At 33.7% G+C, this 21,910-nt stretch overlaps 1 protein-coding gene across 1 annotated transcript; it reads left to right on the forward strand.

Annotated features, from left to right (window-relative positions):
* Positions 1-11,723: 11,723 nt before the first annotated feature.
* ROPGAP3 (Rho GTPase activating protein with PAK-box/P21-Rho-binding domain-containing protein) lies at positions 11,724-17,586 on the forward strand. The gene is made up of 5 exons (XM_059602989.2): positions 11,724-12,318; positions 14,128-14,248; positions 14,353-14,472; positions 15,967-16,197; positions 16,817-17,586. Exons 1-5 carry the CDS (start codon positions 11,849-11,851, stop codon positions 17,360-17,362), a joined length of 1,488 nt encoding a protein of 495 aa, XP_059458972.2. The 5' UTR covers positions 11,724-11,848; the 3' UTR covers positions 17,363-17,586.
* Positions 17,587-21,910: the final 4,324 nt, after the last annotated feature.

Genomic DNA, 21,910 nt, shown 5'->3' on the forward strand with positions numbered 1-21,910 from the left:
TTTTTTTTTTAGCAAGTGACTTTTGCCACTTTTCCTGCGTTATTGAAATTTCTCAACTAAAAAATAGTTAAAACGGATGAGAGTGGGTTGTAATCCAGCAAGCTCTGGTGCACGCATTGAATGGCTTAGCTTCAAATTTATGAAATGTGCTGACGAAGATAGGGTTATTTTCGGTAGTTCCAAGGGAGATAGGGCTCGACTGGATTACGAAAATGCCCTTTTTCGGGAGGTTTGACACGTGGCGCGAATTAATGACGGTAGAAGTGTATATAGTAGGGGTGTAGTCATGGACTCGATAGTATGTCGAAAAGTTGTCAAAGAGGACTTGAGAGAATCAGAGCTGACGAAGATGAACGAACAGCCTGGTCCGAAGGTTCGAATTAGGAGGGGATTGGGTGTGAGTCAGATGGAGGAGTGGATCCGAGGTGGCGCTCTCTTAGCCCTGCGATTCTATTATTTCTACCACTAGATCTTCTTAATTGATTTACTTCAATGGATCAGGATCTACAAATTTCAATTTATGAAAATTTGAATTCAGGCGGTCCATTTTTTATTCAATGGTCATTATTTTGTCACTTTATTATTTTATTAGTAGTAGGATATGTGGCAAAACAATGATCCTTGAATAAAAAATAAACGACTTAAATTTAAAATTTCAAAAACTAAAATTCTCTTAAGAATTTCAATGAATCCAAATCCCGTAATAGAGGGGTTAGATCAATACTATATTGAAATTGATATGCAATAATTAATGACAATCTCCTCCTACCATACCTGTTTCACATTTTCCTGTTGTAATTATGGAAAATAATCTTATCTAATTTATCAACTCAATAAATCATCTTATCAATGAGTACAGTTGGTGGCTCAGACAAAAAAATAAAAAAAAATAAAAAACTTATTTTGATATAAGATCCTACTTGAAATGGAGAACGCTCATATTAAATTTTACAATTTATAATGGTGTATACGATGATACAGTCTTTAAAACTTTTAAATGACTTGGCAACGTAAATATCATATATACCATTAAATACTGTAAAATCTTTTTTTTTTTTTTTTAAGAGAAAGATATTCCATACTCATTCATTGAAAGATCACGAGCAAGAGCTTTAATTTAGACAGTAGTTAATACTACTACTGTAAAATCTAATTTACAATAGTTCTTCTCTATTTCACTTAAAATAAAACTTTCATATTGTATATCTTTAGTTAATACGAAACAAAAATCACTTTCAGCAACTTATCTTCTACTTAAAATACATATTTTGCTAAACAATATAGTTTATACATTTTATTTTGGGATAAATGCATTTTTGGTCCTTGAAGTTTGGAGTTTTTACAAATAGTTCCCTAAGTTAAAAAAATAAATAAATAAATAAAGAAAAAAAAAGTGATTAATCACTTATTGAGATAAGCAAAAAAGAACAAATTAATATTTGCCATTAGAAGAGTTGATATAATCAATTAATGTGCTAACTATCTTGATGGCCTTGGGGGTGATTATTCAGCCACCCCCTCTGGGCATATTTAGAGCTAGCTAAACTACCCTTATGAGTCATGGCCATTGGGGGTAGTTGATAGCCCAAAATGACAAAATAAATAAATAAAAATTGAGTGGTGGCTGAAATATTCTTAATTACCATGAGAATGATTTGGTAACCCCTTCTACTCAACCTATTTCCTGCTGATGTAACATATTAACAAATTATGTCAATTTTTTTAACGATATTGACTAATTTGTATTTTTACTTACCTTAAGAAGTGATTAATCACTTTTTAGTGAGCTATTTGTCAAAATCATAAACCATATGGACAAAAAATGTATTTATCCTTTCTTTTCTTTTTTAAGCATCTCTATGTTTGCTACGATCATTTCTCTCTTTGTAGTTTTTTAAAAAAAAATACTGAAAAAATAATATTTAAAGTAAATAAAAAGTGGAATAGAAAATATGCGTGAGTTTGTATTAATGAAAAAATAATAGGTAAAGTAGAAAATGATATATATTTTTTATTAATTAAAATGCATAACATTATTAAGATGCTAACCCAAGATGCATAACCTTTCATTTTATTTTTGATACAATTTTATTTCCAGATTTATCTCAATCACTGTCTGTTTATAGTGTATCATAGAGTTCAAGAATAATAGTCACAATTGAAAACTATTACATTTCTCTCATAAATAGGTTAGCTAAGTGATAAAAGTAATTCTAGGTGGTCTACTTGTGTCATACTAAGAATGATATAGCTAATAAAACCACCATTGAGCTTGTGTTTGATTATTATTAAATTTTGATCAAATAATAATTTTAATAGCTATATCATTCTTAGTGGGACACAAGTAGGACACAGGTAGCCATCTAGAATAACTCAAGTGATAGTATTTAACTAGAGATAGATTTCAACAGTAACTCAATGATAGTGACTTAATGATATTCTTCAACTGCAAGTCAATAATAATCTTCAACTGTGAATATTATTTTTGAACTCTAGGGTATACTCTAATACAGTCAAACCTTACCATTGAACTTTATACTACTTGATGTGTGCCAAATATTGCATATTTGGACCCCTTAATTTACTTATGTTAATCATTTAGCTGTGTTATTATTTGATGATTTGGGTTAGTTCTGCGTGTTTAGTGTTTTATAGGTTGCTGAAGGAAAGCTCGGGATTTTATGTGAAAGTTGCATTTGGAAGGAATTTGCAAGTGTGTCAGCATGATCGAGCGCAGATCACTATGCTTAAGCACACATGCTCGAGCCAGTGCCCCAAGATCGAGCGCATATGTGCCCACTTGAAAGCTAAGAGTGTGCATGCGCATGCGTGGCAAGGGAAGCCTACGAGCCCAAGTATGCTCGAGCGCAGAAGGTGTGCGATCGAGCGCACTGTCCGATCTAGCAGGGAATTTAAGTCTATTTCAAATTATAAATCTTAGTTTTAAGCCTATAAATAGAGAATTATCAGATTAGTTTAAGGAGGCTACGAATTTCAAGATTTCAGAGGAGAAATAAAAGAGTTTAAGGGTTTCCTAGCTTTTGGATCTAAATTTTGTGATTTTTATTTGTAAGTACTCAATTTTACATTATGAATTCAATCAATCTTATTTTGTCTTTCAATAACATGAGAGGCTAAACCTTCAACTAAGGTTGAAGATGAAGCCTCACTTCTGATTAGCAACTTTGTTTCATGTATGTAATATTTCCGAATTTAATGGTTTAATTGCTCTATTGTTTTACTTCTAATCAATTGGATTGAATAATTTTTGGATATCTTTTGTGATTCAAAGATAACTTGATAATTTAAGATTATTCAATACAATTGATTGCTCGATTTTTTTTGTTAAAAATTGGATTTCCCATGTGATTTATTCTCTAGATACAATTGATCGATGTTTTGATAAAGATTTGATATTTTTCTGTGATTTACGGATACAGTTAATAATTTGATCGAATATTTGATTTCTTTTGTGATTTGGGTTATGAATGGATACATGAGATCTTTTGATTAATTATTTGAAACAATAGTAAAACAAACTTAAGATTTATATGTGAGAACTTTGGAGAATATTATAGATCATAAAATTATGTCATTATGAATTTGTGAGTGCGGATTCCGAAACCTTAGCGCTTCGTCATAAGATTTCAATCATTTTAAATTGCTTATGTTTTTGCTTTTTCATTCAAACAAAAAATTTTCTCAAAAATTTGGAACTAGATTAGGGTTTAATTAATTTAGATTTAAAATTGCTTTCATGAATACAATTCCCTGTAGGTTCGACTCGTACTTACAATCCATTAACTACAATTGATTCGTGCACTTGCGAGTAATTATAATTTGCACATCACTACTCAAAAGCAATTCAAGATTAAAAATGATCGAGAAGTATATTTATTTAGAAAATATTGATTGATTTAAGGGATTACTATTAAAATTTAAAGAAATTAAGTAATTTGTAAGGAAACGCAATAAAATGAAAGAAAAAGTGATCGACATGCATGATTTTGAAGCATCAGCCTGGGCAGGTTAATAAAAAGTTGAAGCGTGATCAAAACCTACTCATCCTACATATAAAATAATTATAATAATAATTTTTTTTTAAAAAAAAAACTTATTAATCATAAACTTAATCACGGTCAAATTAAACGAAAACATTATGAAAGTAGAAGCAACCTACAAATGAAGTCATACCATAGGTAATTGGGTGATCAAATGCTAACTATTTTTAATATATTTAAAGGTGATTTATGGATATAAAAAAAAGGTTTACTTTTTAATATGTAGTGATTAAAGTTGTATGCTTTTAGCTTGTTCACAGGTCAACTATATATTGCAAACTTAATTATCGAGCAATTTTTCCGTCTTTTCAACCATTTTGCCTTTTTTCTGCTGTTAGGGTTCACACTCTTAATTATATCCAATATCATATTACTCAATAATTCTTTTATATATATATATATATATATATATAACGCTTTTTTCTTTATTTCGCATTTTCACCTCTCTTTTTTTTTTTTCTTCATTTCTTGTATACTACACTTTAGAGTTGAGCGAAACCATTTTAATAACTTTTGGCTCAAAATCTAATTGAAAAATGTTTACAAAGACTAATTTTTATACCGGAAGTCTATTAATTAACTAATAATGCTAATAATTAATAGATAAACTAACAAGTTGGAAAGGTCAAATATAACAGGCGTTACCACTATAAATGCATGCATCAGGTGGTTCAGATTTATTCAGCAAATACTGATGAAAATACATATGCACGACCAACCAATCATATTAAGTCTTGTACGTATGTCATTGTCTTTTTCTTTTAGCCACCACCATACGCCATGCCTAAGGGACCATGGGTACTGATTAGGTTGTTTGTAGGTTAAAAAAATAGTTTACACACTTTTTTCTTTTTTTTTTCAAGTACAATATATCACCTTTTGATTGGTTTGGAATAAGTCACGTGGAACCAACCACTGTTTTGGAATAAATCACGTTGTTCTTACAAAAAAAAAAAAAAAGGAAAAGAAAAAAAACAGTGTTACTTACACCTTGTTTATTATTTCTAATTAAACCAGGCTTCAAACATGCATGGCTAAGTTTCGTTTGTGATTAACTTACAATGACGTGACTTTACACCGTTATTTTTCTACCTATAAAACATTGATCTTTGTTTTACAGTTTAATAGGGTTAGCTGGGTCGAGTTGTCTAGGTCTATTCGTGAGGCTTGTAAAGGCAAATTTGTGTATACTTGTATTCGAGACGTATGGGAGACGTATGGCATTGTATACTTACAATTGTTTGCACTTGGAAGCTCTAGTTTGTATTGATGATAAACAATGACCTTGAAGTTTATTAATCTCAGTTCAATATTTCACTTTCTACTATGATATTTGTTGTTATAGGTGGTGCTTCGAGTTAATTATCAGTTAATTATATTGGAAGTGATACAAATAACACTCCATGTTATTTACCATGGTTAAGTAATTTTTTTGGAGCATTAATACACACTTGCATCGTATTAATTTTCTTTATGATTCCTTCATTGGTACGTATTAGAGTCAAGTTATACAAGAAACAAAGAAAATATATATAATAGAGTTTTAGATTTTTCTGCAATAGATGAATATATAAGACCACTATTGGCTTCAACAATGGCCTTTTACAATCTCCATCAGTCGATGGGCAAATCATAGGAGAAGCCTTTAACTAAAGACGAAAACTGGGACTTTTTCTTATGAGAAAAGTATCACAAAAAAAGAAAATTATCACCAAAAAAGAGGAAATTTCTCCTCTTTAGCTGTTTTGGACCATTCTAGACAAATATTATGATAATTAGTTGTTGAGGAAATTATCACAATATTTTTCTTCTAAAGAGATTTGATCTGTTCTCCATTGACGAAAACTGGGACATTTTGTTATGAGAAAATTATCACAAAAAAAAAAAAAAAAATGAGAGGAAAATTTCTCCTCATCTAGGCTTTGCGAGTGTTGGGGAGTCATCCTGGCCTCATTCCTCAACAAAGAGACTGATTTCCAAACTTTTCCAAGAGGGAGAAATGTCAAGGGTTGAAAACTGTAATGATTTTGTGTAATATCAACCCAAGCTAAATTAGGATTAAGGTGACCTAATTAATTAGTGCCTAATTTTTTTACAATAGAGTTGAATTAGTTACAAATCCCAAAAAGGGGAAAATCTGATATTTTAAACACTTAGAAGTAATTTTATACGAAAACCACCATGATGGTAGATAATGGAAAAACATGAAAGGGGTTCGGTCAAGGGCGAACCTACATTGTTCCTTGGGGGTTTCGACAATCCCAATTTTTTTAAAAAAAAATTCCTATAAAAATACTACTTTTAAATTTTTATACAGTCGTCCATCATATGTTTAATTTTTCACCCCCATATGATCAGTCTACTTTTCTACCGAGGTATTCCAAAAATGTTAATTAATTACTCAATATTAATACCCTTAGCCTAATTGCATGAATTTGTATTCTCCCGGATTGTCTAGAATGGTCCAAAACAACTAATTAGGGCATGAAGCATGGCATTGAAAGCTTGGAACACAACCAACATTGCCAATTTGCTCAGGAGTTTTACTCGAGTGGACTTGGGCTATTATTCCTCCACAGAACTTGGACCACCTGAGCAAATCAATGACGGGCTGATCATAACGGACATTTAGACATGGGCTCATCCGTTAGAAGTTAGAACACCGTGAGAATCAATGCGCCCAGGAGCTGGCATAGGATGTTTCACTGTCCCTAAATGTCATTTATTTCGGCAACTGAAGACTAAATAATAATAATAAAAAATATCGGAAAAAGTATGCATGCAGAGTTGCAAACTCCCCTGCAGTCCCCAAGAACTTGCAATGTTGTCTCGCCTAATTAAAGACAAAAGTGTTTCTAAATAATCTTATAAATTTGAAAAAAGAAGAAAAAAACGAAGTAGTTGACCAGGGCAGACCAATAGCAGTACCGTGGATCTCCCACCACATATTTATTTATTTGTTTTATTTGAATTTTGTTATTAAGAATATTTTTGTCATTTGAAAAGACATCGCAAATTTTTGATAGTTTGTAAGAATATTGCTGTGTAATCGATAGTTGAGAAAAACATTACAAATTAGGTGTTAATTTAAAGAAGGTATGCGTAGTTTTTCCAAAAAAACCTGAGTCGCCTGACCAGCTGAATGTGCACGAGCAAGAACTAATTTGTTATTGATGTAAAACGCGTAAGAAATGAGGGATGTTGATTTGATTTAGTGGCATCTACTTCATGAGGTATATATAGTCTTCCGCCAAACTACCACTTGAAAATTAGACATGTTAATTCACTCATTATAGCAGGAGTAAGTATAATAATACATTTATGCCAAAACATTAAAAAGACGAAAAAATAAAAATAATAATAAAAAAAACCTTCAAAACAAGCAAAATCGCATAAATGAAGAAGAACAAAAAAAAAAAAAAAAAAAAACTAGCTGCCAAATTAACCCTAGATTTCTGCATCAAATACCCATGGAAAGAAGTCAAATTTGCCAAAGCTTAAAATTAAATGTTAATTCAGTGTCGTTGTCAAGGAGGTGTGGAAAGCTAAGCAGATCCACTTGGTTGAGCGGACTAAACCTTAAAATATGTCTAATATTATCTTAAGGCTTAAGCTATGGGATTCGTTAAGAAGCCCATTCGAACCTACTGTTATTCTTCTAGTGGGAGGTTTTGTTAAGCCAATATATATACATATGAAGATTAATTTACCTAATCTCTGGACTGATTCTTAGAGTAGCTTGAAAGGAAACCATAAGAACTGGTACAGATTACGCCACACCTCCTTTCCCATTCGTTCTTTTGCATGAGATGGCAGCCGTCCAGGATGCTTATATAAAATGCTTTACAATCAAGCATAAAAAATTCAAAGGAGTTGGTGGAGTGTTAGGATCATAATCATCATCATTATTCAATCACGCATGCATGAAAAAGTTCCTCGTATATATATACTGATCCAAGCAATAGATTAATTATACCACGTTTTGTTTTGATATATATGGAGTGTTTGTTTGCAACAACTACCATGCAGTAACAGAATTCCTCAAAATGGCAGATGAAAAGGGCCTTGTATCTTTTCCTGGAGCTAGCATCTAAATCAGCCGCTGCGTATTTACCATCCATGCAGATTTCGTCTCTTATACTTATTTAGCTTCCAGATTAATTACTACAAACCTCACAATTTTGACTTGCATATGTTTACGCTTCATAGCTAATGGAAATTATGGATAATAATTCTTCTTTACGCTTGCTGATTACATGTTGGGTTTGCGATGCATTGGTTCACAGATCATGTAAAATAATTATCAGCACTTATGTATCGTGTTGAATTATGAGTATAGAATTATATAAGTCAAATATAACTTGACCTATTTAATTAAACAAGTCATATCCATCAACATTAACTCGCTAAATTTGTATTGAATTTAAGTTGAATTTGTGACTTAGTGAAAAAAAAAAAAAAAAAAAAAAAAAAAAAAGTCAGCCCTAATGAAAATTGGTATGGAACATCTCCTTTCCTGGGAGGGACAAAGAAGGCATGATGAATTATGAAATGAAATTATATATATATATATATATATATATATATATATATATATATATATTCATACTTGGGTTATGCACCATACCCAATTACCCATAAGGGACGTTTCTGTCTCCAGAATTAATTTTGTTTTAATTACTCCATTGTTAGGAGGGGGTACTATGAGGTAAAGCACACAATTAAAATCTTGTGCGACCTATAAAAGAAAAAAATTTAAAATGGTGAGCCATCATCGGTGATGGACAATCTTAACTTCTTCTATATATGATGATGCTCATCGTGGATTCGTGGCGGCAGGCAAGACGTGTGACCTATCAAGATGCCATTGGGACCATCCGAGAGTCAACATCGTGCGGTGGCATATTAATTAACGACAGATAGCTTCCTTTGCATGACATACATACATCGGCACGTTCACGTGTCACACATTACAACCTCTATCCACAATGTGTATCAAATTAACCTTAATTACTCATAGCCGTAACAATTATTTGGGTTAAATTAAGGTTATTATAAGGATATAAAGTTTTTTTTTTTTTTTTTCAAATTGGATTAAACTAAATTAATTTATTAAAAATGCATATAAAAACAAAAAGAAAAGCAAGACTGCTAGCAGCGGAAGGATTGATAAGAACGACAAGGGGGGAAAGTGCGTAGAATGGGGAGCAGAAAAGCAGCACCCCATGTGGCCACATGAATTATCCTTGGTTGGGACAGAGAAGCAAAATTACAAGACAGCGAGACACGCCCTTTTCAGAGATTGCTACAATAATAAATCTAAATGTTCGGAATCTCTGAATGAAACCTACATTTCCCTTCAAATAATTTGGTACGTTCGACAGAAACATTTGAACTGTCACTTCGGCACGTGATCAGGGCGTGTGATCAATAGTTGTTTAATTGGGATCTACATGATGGACTATTGCACTACATTTCCTCGGAAATCGTGTGTGTGAATAACATTTTTGGTTGGTCTAATAATTCATTCATTTCTTGGTACGCATTTAAGATCAGGCTTTAATTAAAATCCCAGCAAAGATTTGCAGAAAAACAAAGAACCTTTAAAATTTTTCAGAGCGTAGCATAAAGGCATTTAAGAGGCCGTAGGGGGATAGATAAATGAATTGATGAAAATTGAAGACAGGAAGTAGCTTAGTTGGCTTGGGGTACCACTGTCCCAAATTCGACACCTACACAAAATAAATCACTCGGGGCTTAAGCGATATTTGTCTCTCGCGGGAGGGGGCAAGTATTCGGGGTATACCCTAGTCCCATCAACAATAAAATTGAGGGTTCCACATCATTAAAAAAAAGGAAAATAAATGAATTGATTTCATAATGGGGATCATAACACAAAAAAAAAAAAGGCATTTATTTAGTATTATCATAATTTATTCACCATGGTTGAGCCTGCTGGGGTTGAAGAATGTGTTTCAGAAGTAAAAGCATGTGTCACATAAGAAATGAATTTGCAGCTATTAAAGGAATTTACAACAAAGGAAAATAATGTGGCGTTGTCTGATATTCAATTTTTAAGCCCTAGGACTAGACGGTTTTGCTGCATGTTTCTACCAAAAATATTGAATGATTGTGGGGGGAGGTATGCACAGTTGTATTAAGCTTCTTAAATTCTGTATCAAGCAACATAAGTTTTTGGGAATAATATGGAGGAAAATATTAGACAAGAGAGGTAGAGAATTGGGATGTTGAGTTAGAGAAACTGAAAAAGAAGATGGATGTAGGTGTTATCGGAGATAAATGTAATAGCAACTATGTGTACTGTAGTGTCTTTTATTTTTGATCTAATAGTAGCTGAGATAGTGACAGCATGAAAGATATATAGTAGAATTTTGTAGTGATTTAGAAATCTAACGAGTAATTGTAGATGCAGGCGTCTTGAAAATTGTGCATGCTTTGCTGCAATAATGTTCTTGTTAAAATTGGCACAACTAATTGATTGAAGATATTAAAACTATGTTGGATGGTTCGTAGGACAGTTTAGAACGAGTTTAGCGAAAACAACTATTCACCAATCTCTATAAAAAGTATGTATGGATGTATGAAAATCTTGTTTTTATTCTTGTATTTGTTGAGAAAGAAAATGCAGGGTGAGTGTCAATTAACATGATAGGACAGGAATTGACTAATAAATAACATTTAGCTACACTACACTTCCCTAGTTCCTACAATCAAATCTTAATGAACTTCATTATCTTCCGTATGTCTAAGACTTTGACGACAAAATTGATTAAAGAACGAATTAGCTGCAGATAATGACACAGGACCAAATTTAAAACTTCTTTAAAAAAAAAACCACTGTTAAACAAAAAAAGGCTGTGACTACTTTTTTTGTACTTGATAGGTGAGAGAGCCAAAAGCGGGAAAAGAATTATGAGACATGAAGGTGGCAAAAAGGAGGTGCCCACATGTTGTTTAGCTAGAAGCCTAGAAGGACATGTATTGTAGACTGTAGAGGGTATCTTCCAAATCATTCTAAGGAAAAAAACATGCCTTGGCATCTGCTTTCTACCAGAGCCCCCACCTGAATCTTCCCATCTCGATCTCACTCACGCAACAAGAAGAACACAAACAAAAACTGAAAAAGATATGTCTCCATCGCCATACCATCCCACAATCATTCATCTTTTCATTCCCAAGCAACCTCTTCGTCCTCTTCTCCACCTCCCTACCTCTTTCCCCAACACCGGTACTTAATTTGTAGTTGATAAATCACTGCTTATTTCGTTGAATTATTTTAATTAAAATAAATAAATAAATAACGAAGATAAAGTATCAAGTTGTATATATATAGCAGTATTCTAAAAATAGTAACAATTGACTATTTGAATCCCATTAATTTTCCTATGTTGGAAAAACTCCTAAAAATTTTGGTGCAACAAACTCTCTTGATGTTTTCTTATCGGTACGTCATAATACCTTTATTTGAAAGAATATTTAAATGATAAAAAGAATTATTAAGAAATTTATTTGAATTAAGAAACAAAAATCAGGAGAAAATTGCCGGTAGTGTATCCTACTTATCCAAAAAGCCATGGATTTAATTAATTATTTAATAAATATTTAACAACCACCAACTTTTTCCCTCTAATATTTATTCCATGTTTTCCCACATTTTTTAACGCTGCAGGTCCTGCTTCTCTGTCCTCCACACCGCCACCTTCTGTTATCGCTTTAAACTGCAAGACTCTCACCCGTTATCTATTTCTTCGGTTAAAAATTGAGCAATGACTCGCCTATTTCGATCCAAATCTTGCGGACTCGTGGGACTCACTGAGTTCAACTCGGACCCTGTGAGTCCATTTTACAACAACGAGGACGAGCAAGACGAGGACGGCGAAGAGGAAGAGGAAGATGAACAACTTGAGGACGAGGATTACGGTGATGATGTTTTGGTCGAACCCATCTCGACCACCCCGTTCATAACTCCGGGGTCGAGGACTGGTGATGAGAGTAGTGAAGGTCGACAACATTGTAATGGCGCTCAGTTTCCAGTGCTGGATATTCTGGTCGCGGCGCTGAGGAAGTCGCTGCTGGTGACATGTAGTGTGGAGAGGGAGGATGTTTCATCCGTGGACATTAGCTGGCCGACCGAAGTGAGGCATGTTTCGCATGTGACTTTTGATAGGTTCAATGGCTTTCTGGGGTTGCCCACTGAGCTTGAGCCTGAGGTTCCCAAAAGGGTGCCTAGCGCCAGGTGAGGTTCTTAATTATTGATTATCACTTTTACTGTCTACGAATTTCAGGTATACGTGATTGGATTTGGTTATTAGTTAGTTAGTGGTAGAATTTTGGACCCTTGGATTGTGATGAGGTTTTTATTTGATTGGACATCCATATTGGTATTATGTAATTTTGTTGGTTGTTCAAACAGATACTAAACAAGACTATTTAACTGAGAACAAATTTCAATCCTACATGCATTTTGTGAACTTCTGTATGCCTTTCATTGGCTTTTCAAGATGAGAAGGAAAAGTAGAGGATTTTTGGCATGTTTTTGGGTGATGTACTTGTGAATCGGCAACATCCAATTTTTGGGATTTCTTCTTTTAAAAAGTAGTAATGCTTGTCGAACACTTGTGGGCAAAAATGATACTGTAATTCAATTATGTTGGCAATATCCAATTTTGTTAGTTGTTCAAACAGATGCTTGTCTGTGTTTGAAGGAATGCTTAACCATACGATGGTTGCTAATTGTAGAATTGGGGCCTTTTGGGGAGAGCTCGGAAACTAGACATTTATTTTGGTTTTAAGATAGAATTAGCGCAAACGAGGTTGCGCTAATCTCCATCTTCAAGTTAGACGCATATTTTAAATAGTGAGGCATCAAGACAGTCATGTGCTCAAATGTAGAGGGATTTATGTAGAAATGGTACTTGGATAAGGGCAAATTTATACAATAAAGAAAAAATGTGATATTACTTTTAGGGTAAAATGCAAAATCAATTCATGTGACTGCAATGATTTGCAATGAGCTCATTGAGGTTTAAAAAATGGCTTAAAACTCCCCACTCGCTGGCTGAACCACCTCTACGTTTTTTGTCGTTTTATTTTTTTATATTTATATTTTTCTTTTTTTATACTTTTTTATTTTTATTATAGGGAACACATGTCATATTATCATTGGTGCTGACGTGGCACTCTAAAATTTCAAACGGAAGTTCAGAAGAGGGAGTTACTTGCTATTTATGCTTACCACGGATAGTTTTAAACCATTTTTTTAACCTTAAGAAGTTTATTGCAAATCAGTGCAACCACATGGACTGGTTTTGCATTTTTCCTTACTTCAACCGTAATTTTCCTATATGTAAGTTTAAGATTTTCTATTATGTTAAGTTTTCATCCTCTGCTCACGGTAATTCAAAATAGTTCAGATTTCTAACTAGAAAAGGGAAATATATATTCCTTTGTTTGGATGATAGGAGTGGAAGAAATCATCTTTAATATGAGATTGTTTTCCTTTTAGAGAGAAAAGTTTTTAGAGGAAAATTTAGAAGATGAGATATATAGGGGTGAGGATTCTTGGCATGATTGTTCCTGCATTTTAACGTCCTAATAACCAGTGTCCTTGGCATATGTTAACCTCTGCTTTTGTTTTACCTCCTGATAAACTGCTGTTGGTTGAAGTGGTGCATACTTTGACAACAGGAAATCACACTGAAATTCCTTTTAATGTGGGTCAGTTAAAGTGGTTCTAAGATGTTAATTATACCATTTGGTGTGTTCATTTTGCGTAGGGCAATATTGTTTATTCTGCTCTGTTTTAAGGTTGGAATTTTCCTCACACAATCTTTTATATATTTTGTCAATCTATTTCGTTTCCCCGTGATCACATTGAAGTAAACAAATTCCTATTGGTGGATCTCGGTGGTTGTATATTTGAATTATAGAAGCTATTCTCATGTTCAAGGGTTTTAATCTCAACCTTATCATTATTTTATACTGATCAGCATTTTCCGCATCATCTTATTTGACTGGTTTGACATGCTATTCTTTTATTGTACAGTGCAAGTGTTTTTGGAGTTTCTGCAAAGTCGATGCAGTGTTCATATGATGCCAGAGGGAATAGTGTTCCGACAATTCTTCTTATGATGCAAAAGAGACTGTATTCAGAAGGAGGCCTAAGTGTATGTTTTATTTGTACTAGGAATTTGTTGATATGCATGTTAAAATGCTACTCGTTATTTTATTTTGAAAATTTTGAGTTATTTCCATCTTGTCATGCTTGAAGGCCGAAGGAATATTCCGCATAAATGCTGAGAATAGCCAAGAAGAAAATGTTCGAGACCAGCTAAACAAAGGTGTAGTTCCACGTGGAATTGATGTTCATTGCTTAGCAGGCTTGATAAAGGTATGTATATTGGATGTCGTGTTAGTTAGAATCCTCCTATTAAATGTAAACAAGCAGAAAGCATTGTAGTTGGGGAGAGGCTATATGTTCAGATTGGTACAGGAATTGCAATTGTCTCTTCAAACTCTCGATTGCCAATGTGTCAAATTCCATATAATTTCTTTTCTACTATTGTTAAATCCTAGTTGTTCTAGGATTGGAAATCTTAGTCCTTTCTTCAAGGATTGTAAATTGTTGTTACAGTGACCGCGCACGTCGAATGTGGTGTCAGCGGAACCATCTCCGATGTTTAAGTTAGTGAAAGTGAATTTGATAAGTTGTATAAGCAAAAGTGAAAAGCAAGAAAATGTGTAAGACTAGCGCACTTTTGACATAGTTCGTTTTACCTTTGTAGAGGTTGCCTGTCCTTAGTTGGTAAGTGGGTTTGATAAGGCAAGTACTGACGGGCACAGGAATCCATATTGAATGCAGTGTATCTTCATGATTTAATTTCCTTTTGGGTGTTGGATCCGTCGGCCTTTCTACCAAGGGGGTTTGGAATGGCAAGGCTTTTAAGGCTCGTACCTTGTTTTTCTTAGAGAGAATATCACCAATGGCTCCTTTCCTTTGTGTAAATTTTAGATTGGCAAGTCAATAATTAGGTGGATTCTATTTCTTGTAGGATTTATTGCTGTTTGGGGCGTGTGCAAAGGGAATGATTTCAGTGCATACGCCACTTAGTGAGCTCGGGTTTCAAGCCTGGGCTAGGTCTGCCTTTGGCTTAGCCCTCTAGGCCTTTCTACATTTTGAATACTCTATAAATCTTCTAGGATTCGGGTAATCATAATTTATTTCTTCTAAGATTACAAAGTATCATCCACTAGGATTGTGAGTCCTATTCTTTCTATGTTTGTCAATCTAGTTTATATATTTCTTCTTGCCACCTGTGAATGGAGACAATCTTGCTGAAACAAAATTAAATTCTTTTTGTCTTGATTCTTGATTTTCTTCCTATTTGGTATTACTTCTCTTCTACATGTTTTGTGATTTATAATAACTATGCTCATCAACTTGACAATTATGTGAAACAAACTATCCAAAATTCTGTTTGTTCTCTGCATTCAGTGAAGAATTGTATTCTATCTTTAATATTTTCTTTTGTGAAAGCAAAAAAGAAGAGTTAAATGTTAATCAAGCCCCAACCATCCCGTATTGAGCTGTGGTCAACTTTGGGTGCAAAGTTCAGATTGTTGTAAATTTTGGTAATTGGAAGGTTTTTAATAACAAGATGGCTGCAAGTTTTTGCGTTTCAAACATTACCTGATGAGGGCCCTAATAATTTTGCTATCAAATTGCAAATTGGAAACCCATAATTTTTAAAGGTTTCAAGTGTAATCTTAAGTTCTTTCCTACATTTAGGTAGTACTTTATAGTTTTCAAAGCTTAATGCTTGCCTTTTTTTCTTTCTTTCTCACATTCTAATGAGTGTTCCCACCCCACAATGATTCCCTGTAGGCATGGCTTAGGGAACTTCCAACAGGGGTGCTTGATTCTGTCACACCAGAACAGGTGTTGCACTGTAATACAGAGGATGATTGCGTTGAACTCATAAAATTACTACCTCCAACAGAAGCTGCCTTGCTTGACTGGGCCATCAATTTAATGGCAGACGTTGTGCAGCATGAACAGTTCAACAAGATGAATGCACGCAATATCGCCATGGTTTTTGCACCCAACATGACTCAGGTTTGATAACTTTTTTTTTTTTTTTTTTTTTTTTTTTTTTATCGTAGTAAATTTTTTACCCCAAGGAGAGGGGGAAGTGGAGATTTGAATTAGTGACCTCCATTTCGTGAGGCGTGATCTCCGGCCAATTGAACTACTTATTGGAGTTCATTTGATAACATTTTCTAAATGTCATTTTGTTTCATCATTCTTTTCTACAAGATGTTTCAAGTTAGTTGCTAAATTGCATTTAGCCTCTAATGCTATGGAACTTCTCTTGCTTTTAAAGGAATGAAGTTTTGAGTTTTTGAATGCATCATCAATTGATAGTCAAGTTTAATGGATTTTACTGCCACAAAACTGACCTGATCAAGTCATTTTGTTTGTCAACAAGTTATCATCCTTCACGACATTCACAGAGAAGTAGTGTTGTTAAATGGGTGGCTGGTCTGGCTGATATACATAAATGGGCTCATTACATTAAAATTTGTCTATGTTCTTTAGATGGGACTTAGTGACCTATGGGCTTGCAACAATTGGCAACTGTAATTGTAATGAGAAATGGAGTTCTATTTGTTTGCAGACACATATAACGCCATCTGTGACCTTAAAAAGTGATCCTTCTCTCTCTTTGATGCAGATGGCAGATCCTTTGACTGCATTGATTCATGCAGTGCAAGTTATGAACTTTCTTAAGACACTCATTCTCAAGACCATACGAGAAAGAGAGAAATCAGTTGACCAGGATAGGCGGCTCTCTTCATATTCAGATCTTCGCAGCCACAATGATGACCCAGTTTCTTCAAATTTGGGCAGGGAAGCATCAAGTGAGCAACCTTCAAATACTTGTCCCACCCATGGACGTAACAACAGTAACTTCTTGAGGACTACCACTTTGAACAGGCTGGAATCTGACACCATGGAGAAACTTTGGAGCTTTGAAAAGAATAGTAATGGGGAAGAGGCACTTGAATACATGTCCAGTGACAACTCACCTACTTATGAAATGGGAGATTTAGAAAACAGAAGTAGAAGCGGATATGATTCCGGCGACTGGCTAAATTTGAGAAAAGGAGTGCGAAAGCTATGCAGGCATCCCGTGTTCCAATTGAATAAGCCAGCAAAGAAGAATGGAAGTCTTGGAATTGTAAATACTAGAGGAGGAGGTGGAGAAGCTTGGGCTTAGAGTGGTTCCTGCCTTAAGAGGTAGTTTGCATGTTGTTAAGCTCTCGTTTGTGTAACATTGTAATAGCATAGATGTCTGTGTCTGCTTTTGTAGTAAGATCGCTGCAGGTACTAACTAAAGCTATAGCCTAATCGACAGTGATTTCTAAGGGGAGCCTCCTCGCCTTGTATGATATGTAAAGACTTTTTGTATCCTTTATAACAATGTCAAAAGGTTTGATGGAAGTGCGCGCGAAGATGATGCTGTTTGAGATGCAAGAAACTCTGAATTTAATGATGCTTGGGAAGGAGATGCAGAAGAAGGATGATGAGAAGTAGAATGTCTAGTATGTTGGATTGTTATTCTGTACACCCATATTCATGCATGGTAAACCAAAGAAGCTTATATGTGGCGATGTACATCCGTCTAGACGACAGTGATTGGCTACAAACTATAGTATTCCATTTAGTAGACTTCTGTACAATTGTTATACAAATAAATAACGTGGCAGTAAAAATTAACTTTTGAATTAGTACTTTGTTTTTTTTAACAAATACTAATTCAATTGATGATTTTTATGGTCATGTTATCCAATTGTATGTCAGAAGTGTATTAAATAATATTACTCTTATGAGTACTGTATATCTAGAACATCATCCAAATGTACTGACTAGCCAGAGAGGGTGAGAGGCCGAACACAATTTGGAGCCATCCAAATACTGTGAACGGCAAAACAATTATCAAACAGGCCCAATTGTCACAGCCCAGTACTCACCACCTTGATAGACTAATTTAAAATTAACTTAAGCCCAAATCTCCTTGAGTCTTGGCCTATTGCCGGATCAAGATCTGTTTTTTTTTTCTTTACGTCAAACAACGAGATGTAATCTGCCACCTAGATCCGCGGTCGAACTTTTTAACTAAATTTTTTTAGCGGCAGATATGCCAGTTATATGAAATCTCACTTATATTTTCAAAAATTATAGAAAATATATAATATTAAACACAAAAAAGGGATAAAAAACTAGAAACGGAGGGGGCAAGGCGGGGGGGAATTTAAAGGATGGCGGAATTATCCCAATAAAGGCTTTTTTTGAGAATAGTAGATATCTTATTCCAAATCTTCGTTACAAAAATGATTATTGATAATTCTATAGATACACGGGGGAATTTTCTAATAGAGGCTTTTGGGTGGTTTGACTACTGCATTTTTTTTTTTGTATTTTTTAGTTTATGTACTTATTTTATTTTTTTAATAACTTTCAAGTATATAATTGAACATAGCTTGGCATGGTATACACGAGATATTTTTCTATTAGTTTTATGTGCAACATGAAAGAAAACATAATCGTAAAGGAAATTAAAGGAAAATGCGAAACGAAGAAAATATGACAAGAATTTATGTGATTCGGTTTATGACCTACATTCAGGGTTGTAGCTACTCACTGTAGCACACTAGATTGAATATAATATTATTTAATATTATTTCTCTCTCTTCTCTCTCCCTCTTCCTCTTCCTCACCGAGGCATTCTTGGTTTTCTAGACAAACCCACCCAACAACCCCTTCTCTCATATTTTCTTCTAATATCAAATAATTCTTTCTCACCTGCATCCTATGAGACTGACCCAATTCCTCAAGACCAAGTTAACCACACCTAAAATCATCCGAAATCCAAACAAAAAAATTCCTATCATGAGCACCAAAACCCACCGTCGCAAATGGGGTTTAGATCCACCATAGGCCGACCGTATCAAATTCTTTTTTCTTCTAGTATCAAATCCCTCTTTTGTGGCAGCATTGTTTAAGCTCCAAAATTTAAAGTTTTTTGGGTTGTGGTGGTGTGGAGGGAGAGAGAGGAGAGGGAAGAGATAATTGCAGGGGTTGGCCATGGGAGGTTTGGGTTGAATCGGAGGGAGACAGAGTGAGAGAGAGAAAATTGAAAAAAATAAATAAATAAATAAAAAGATTAAATAATAATATTTAAAGAAAAGTAAAGAATGAAATACAAAAGCTACTGAAGTTTGTATTAACAAATGAGTAGGTAAAATAAAGAATAATAAATTTTTACCAGGCAAAATACTTAATGCTGTGAGATGCTCTATCTTGGTTTCAAATTAGCCGGTCATTTCATTTCAAAAAGATTGGCATAAGATACGGCAAATTAAAATATTGCAATTTAATGGAGATATATATGCTTCTCTCCTAAAAAAACGACTGTTAATAGCTGAAGCTATCAAGCCTATCATCATGACCCACAGTTTTTATCTTTGATTTTTTTTTTTAATATTTAATCTTAAAAATATAATTAAGGTAACGTTTCAATCGTGGGTCACAGTAGCCTTTGTTACTAAAATATAAACAAATGGTAGCTTTCGGGAGAGAAAACTATTATATCTCGATGAGATATTCCTTTAATATTTAAATAGACTGAAAGATTGGTTTGTGTTTAATTAATTGTTATATATTATTAATATTTAATTCTCCAATGTCTTAAATTGGTATGAAGAAACCCTCCCCCACTTCAGTACTTGTAATTATAGATATATATGGTTTCCCGGCCACCATTGTCATCTGAGCTGTTGTTTATTGGCTTTTTGTTTCACTATTGTTGTTTATATAGCTTAGATGGAAAACAAAAATTCTAGCTCAAATCAAGGAATTTTTACTTAGGGTTTATTTATGTTTACTTGGGTTTATATTTTGTTAGAGCATTCTCGGCCAGCAGCTACCCTAAAGTTACTTCCCTTTTCTACACATAGGAAAAATTTTAAAAAAATCACAAATACCCATTTACAATAGCTTTCCTATATCTTCCTTATACAACTGTAACAATCTGCATAGTTTATTATAATCATAAAATGATATTCATTCTCCTCCCCACACTTTCCTATATAAAATAAATGAATATAAAAATAAAACAAAAAGTAAAATAAATAATATTTTAATGTTATAGCGAACTATAAAGAAAAGTTATTGTGTAGTGTATTTGAATAGGGAAGCAAAAAGTAGTTTGATTCTCTAAGCTTAAGGAAAATAAGAAAAAAAACTACTGAAAATGCTCTAAGCATTGAAGTTTTGAAATTGGTTCATTTGTTTTATTTTCTTTCTTTTTTTCTCTGAAGTATTCTGCATAAACACTGTTATGTGCATGGATTTCCTGCAATTTATGAGAAGTAATACAAATTAATATATATATAATTAACCATCTCTCTCTCTCTCTCTCTCGCTTTCTCTGCGCGTGCGTGTTGGATAAGATTAGATTAAAATAGCCAACGTGACGTTGAAAGTTGCAGGACTTTGCTCCACATGGAATAGTGCAATCTACCAGTTAAAATCACGTGCTTCTTTTCAGGCTATTGTTTTCAACCTTTTAACTTTTTCTACTTTGATAATTGACCTTCATTTGTGATTTACCATTTCTTTCATTTCATACCCGCCCGCCCCGTGGGCGGTGGTGTTGGGGAGGGAATATGATTTCCCAAAGTTAAAAAAGATTTTCTTTCCACCGTCCTATTTTATGTTTCTTCAATCCCTCCCCTCTTTTTTCATTTCTTTTCCTACAACCACTATTCCAAAAGGAAATTCTCAATTATGGAGGAAAAAACAATTGATGATAGGGTTGATGAAAGAGAGGCGAGATTAGATTGGAGCCTTGCCATAGAGTCGGCGAGGGATAGCTTTGATACTTAAGGCCTCGTTTGATTCATGAAATGTCTAATTCATTAAAAAAAGAATAGCTACTACTAGGAATAGATACTACAAAAAATTATTTTTTTCTTGATCAGTTCTGACATGTCATGGTGTCTGACATGTCAAAAAACTTTTTTGACGTGGCGTTTCTGACGTGTATTGAAGATAAAAAACATAGGAGTTAGTAAAATTTTTTTACTGACGTGTTACTGTTTGACACGTCAAAATTTACTAACGTGTCAATAAAAAAAAAAAAAATCTTTTTCAAAATTTTTTCTGGAATTTTTTTTTTCAATTAAAAAAATTATTAATTTAAATTATTTTTCAATTAATTTTTTTTTTTTGTAATTTTTTTCACCAATTTTGTTTCTCCTGCTCTCCCTCTCCTCTTTTCTCCATTTTCTCACTCTCTCTCTCTTCTTTTCTCTATTTTCACAAAACCCAACCCAAAAAATCAAAAACCCAAATAAATAAAAAAATCAACCTGAAAAATAAAAAACCCAAATGTTAAATCCAACAAATCTTCAAAAACCCAAAAAATCTTCTTATCTTCTCTTCTCCCTTTTTTTTTTTTTTTTTTTGCTTCTCTTTTCCTTTTCTTTTTCTTCTTCCCTCTAGAGGGAGCTGGCCGGCCGTGTAGAGAGAAGAGGGAGATTGAGAGAGGAGAGAGAGAGTGTGGGGAAATAAAAAAAAAAAAAGGAAAGAATAAATAATATATAAGAATAGGGAAAAAGTTGAATATCCTGCTAATTTTTTTAGTAGCGTGCCAACATTTAACACGTCAGAAATTTCTGACATGCTATTTACACACGTCAGAAATTTTTGACTTGTGAAAATAGCAGGTCAGAACGTGGTATTTTTGGCCACGTCAATAATT

This window comes from Corylus avellana, chromosome 6 (assembly GCF_965113065.1).
Source record: "Corylus avellana chromosome 6, dhCorAvel1.hap1.2, whole genome shotgun sequence".
Taxonomy (NCBI): Eukaryota; Viridiplantae; Streptophyta; class Magnoliopsida; order Fagales; family Betulaceae; genus Corylus; species Corylus avellana.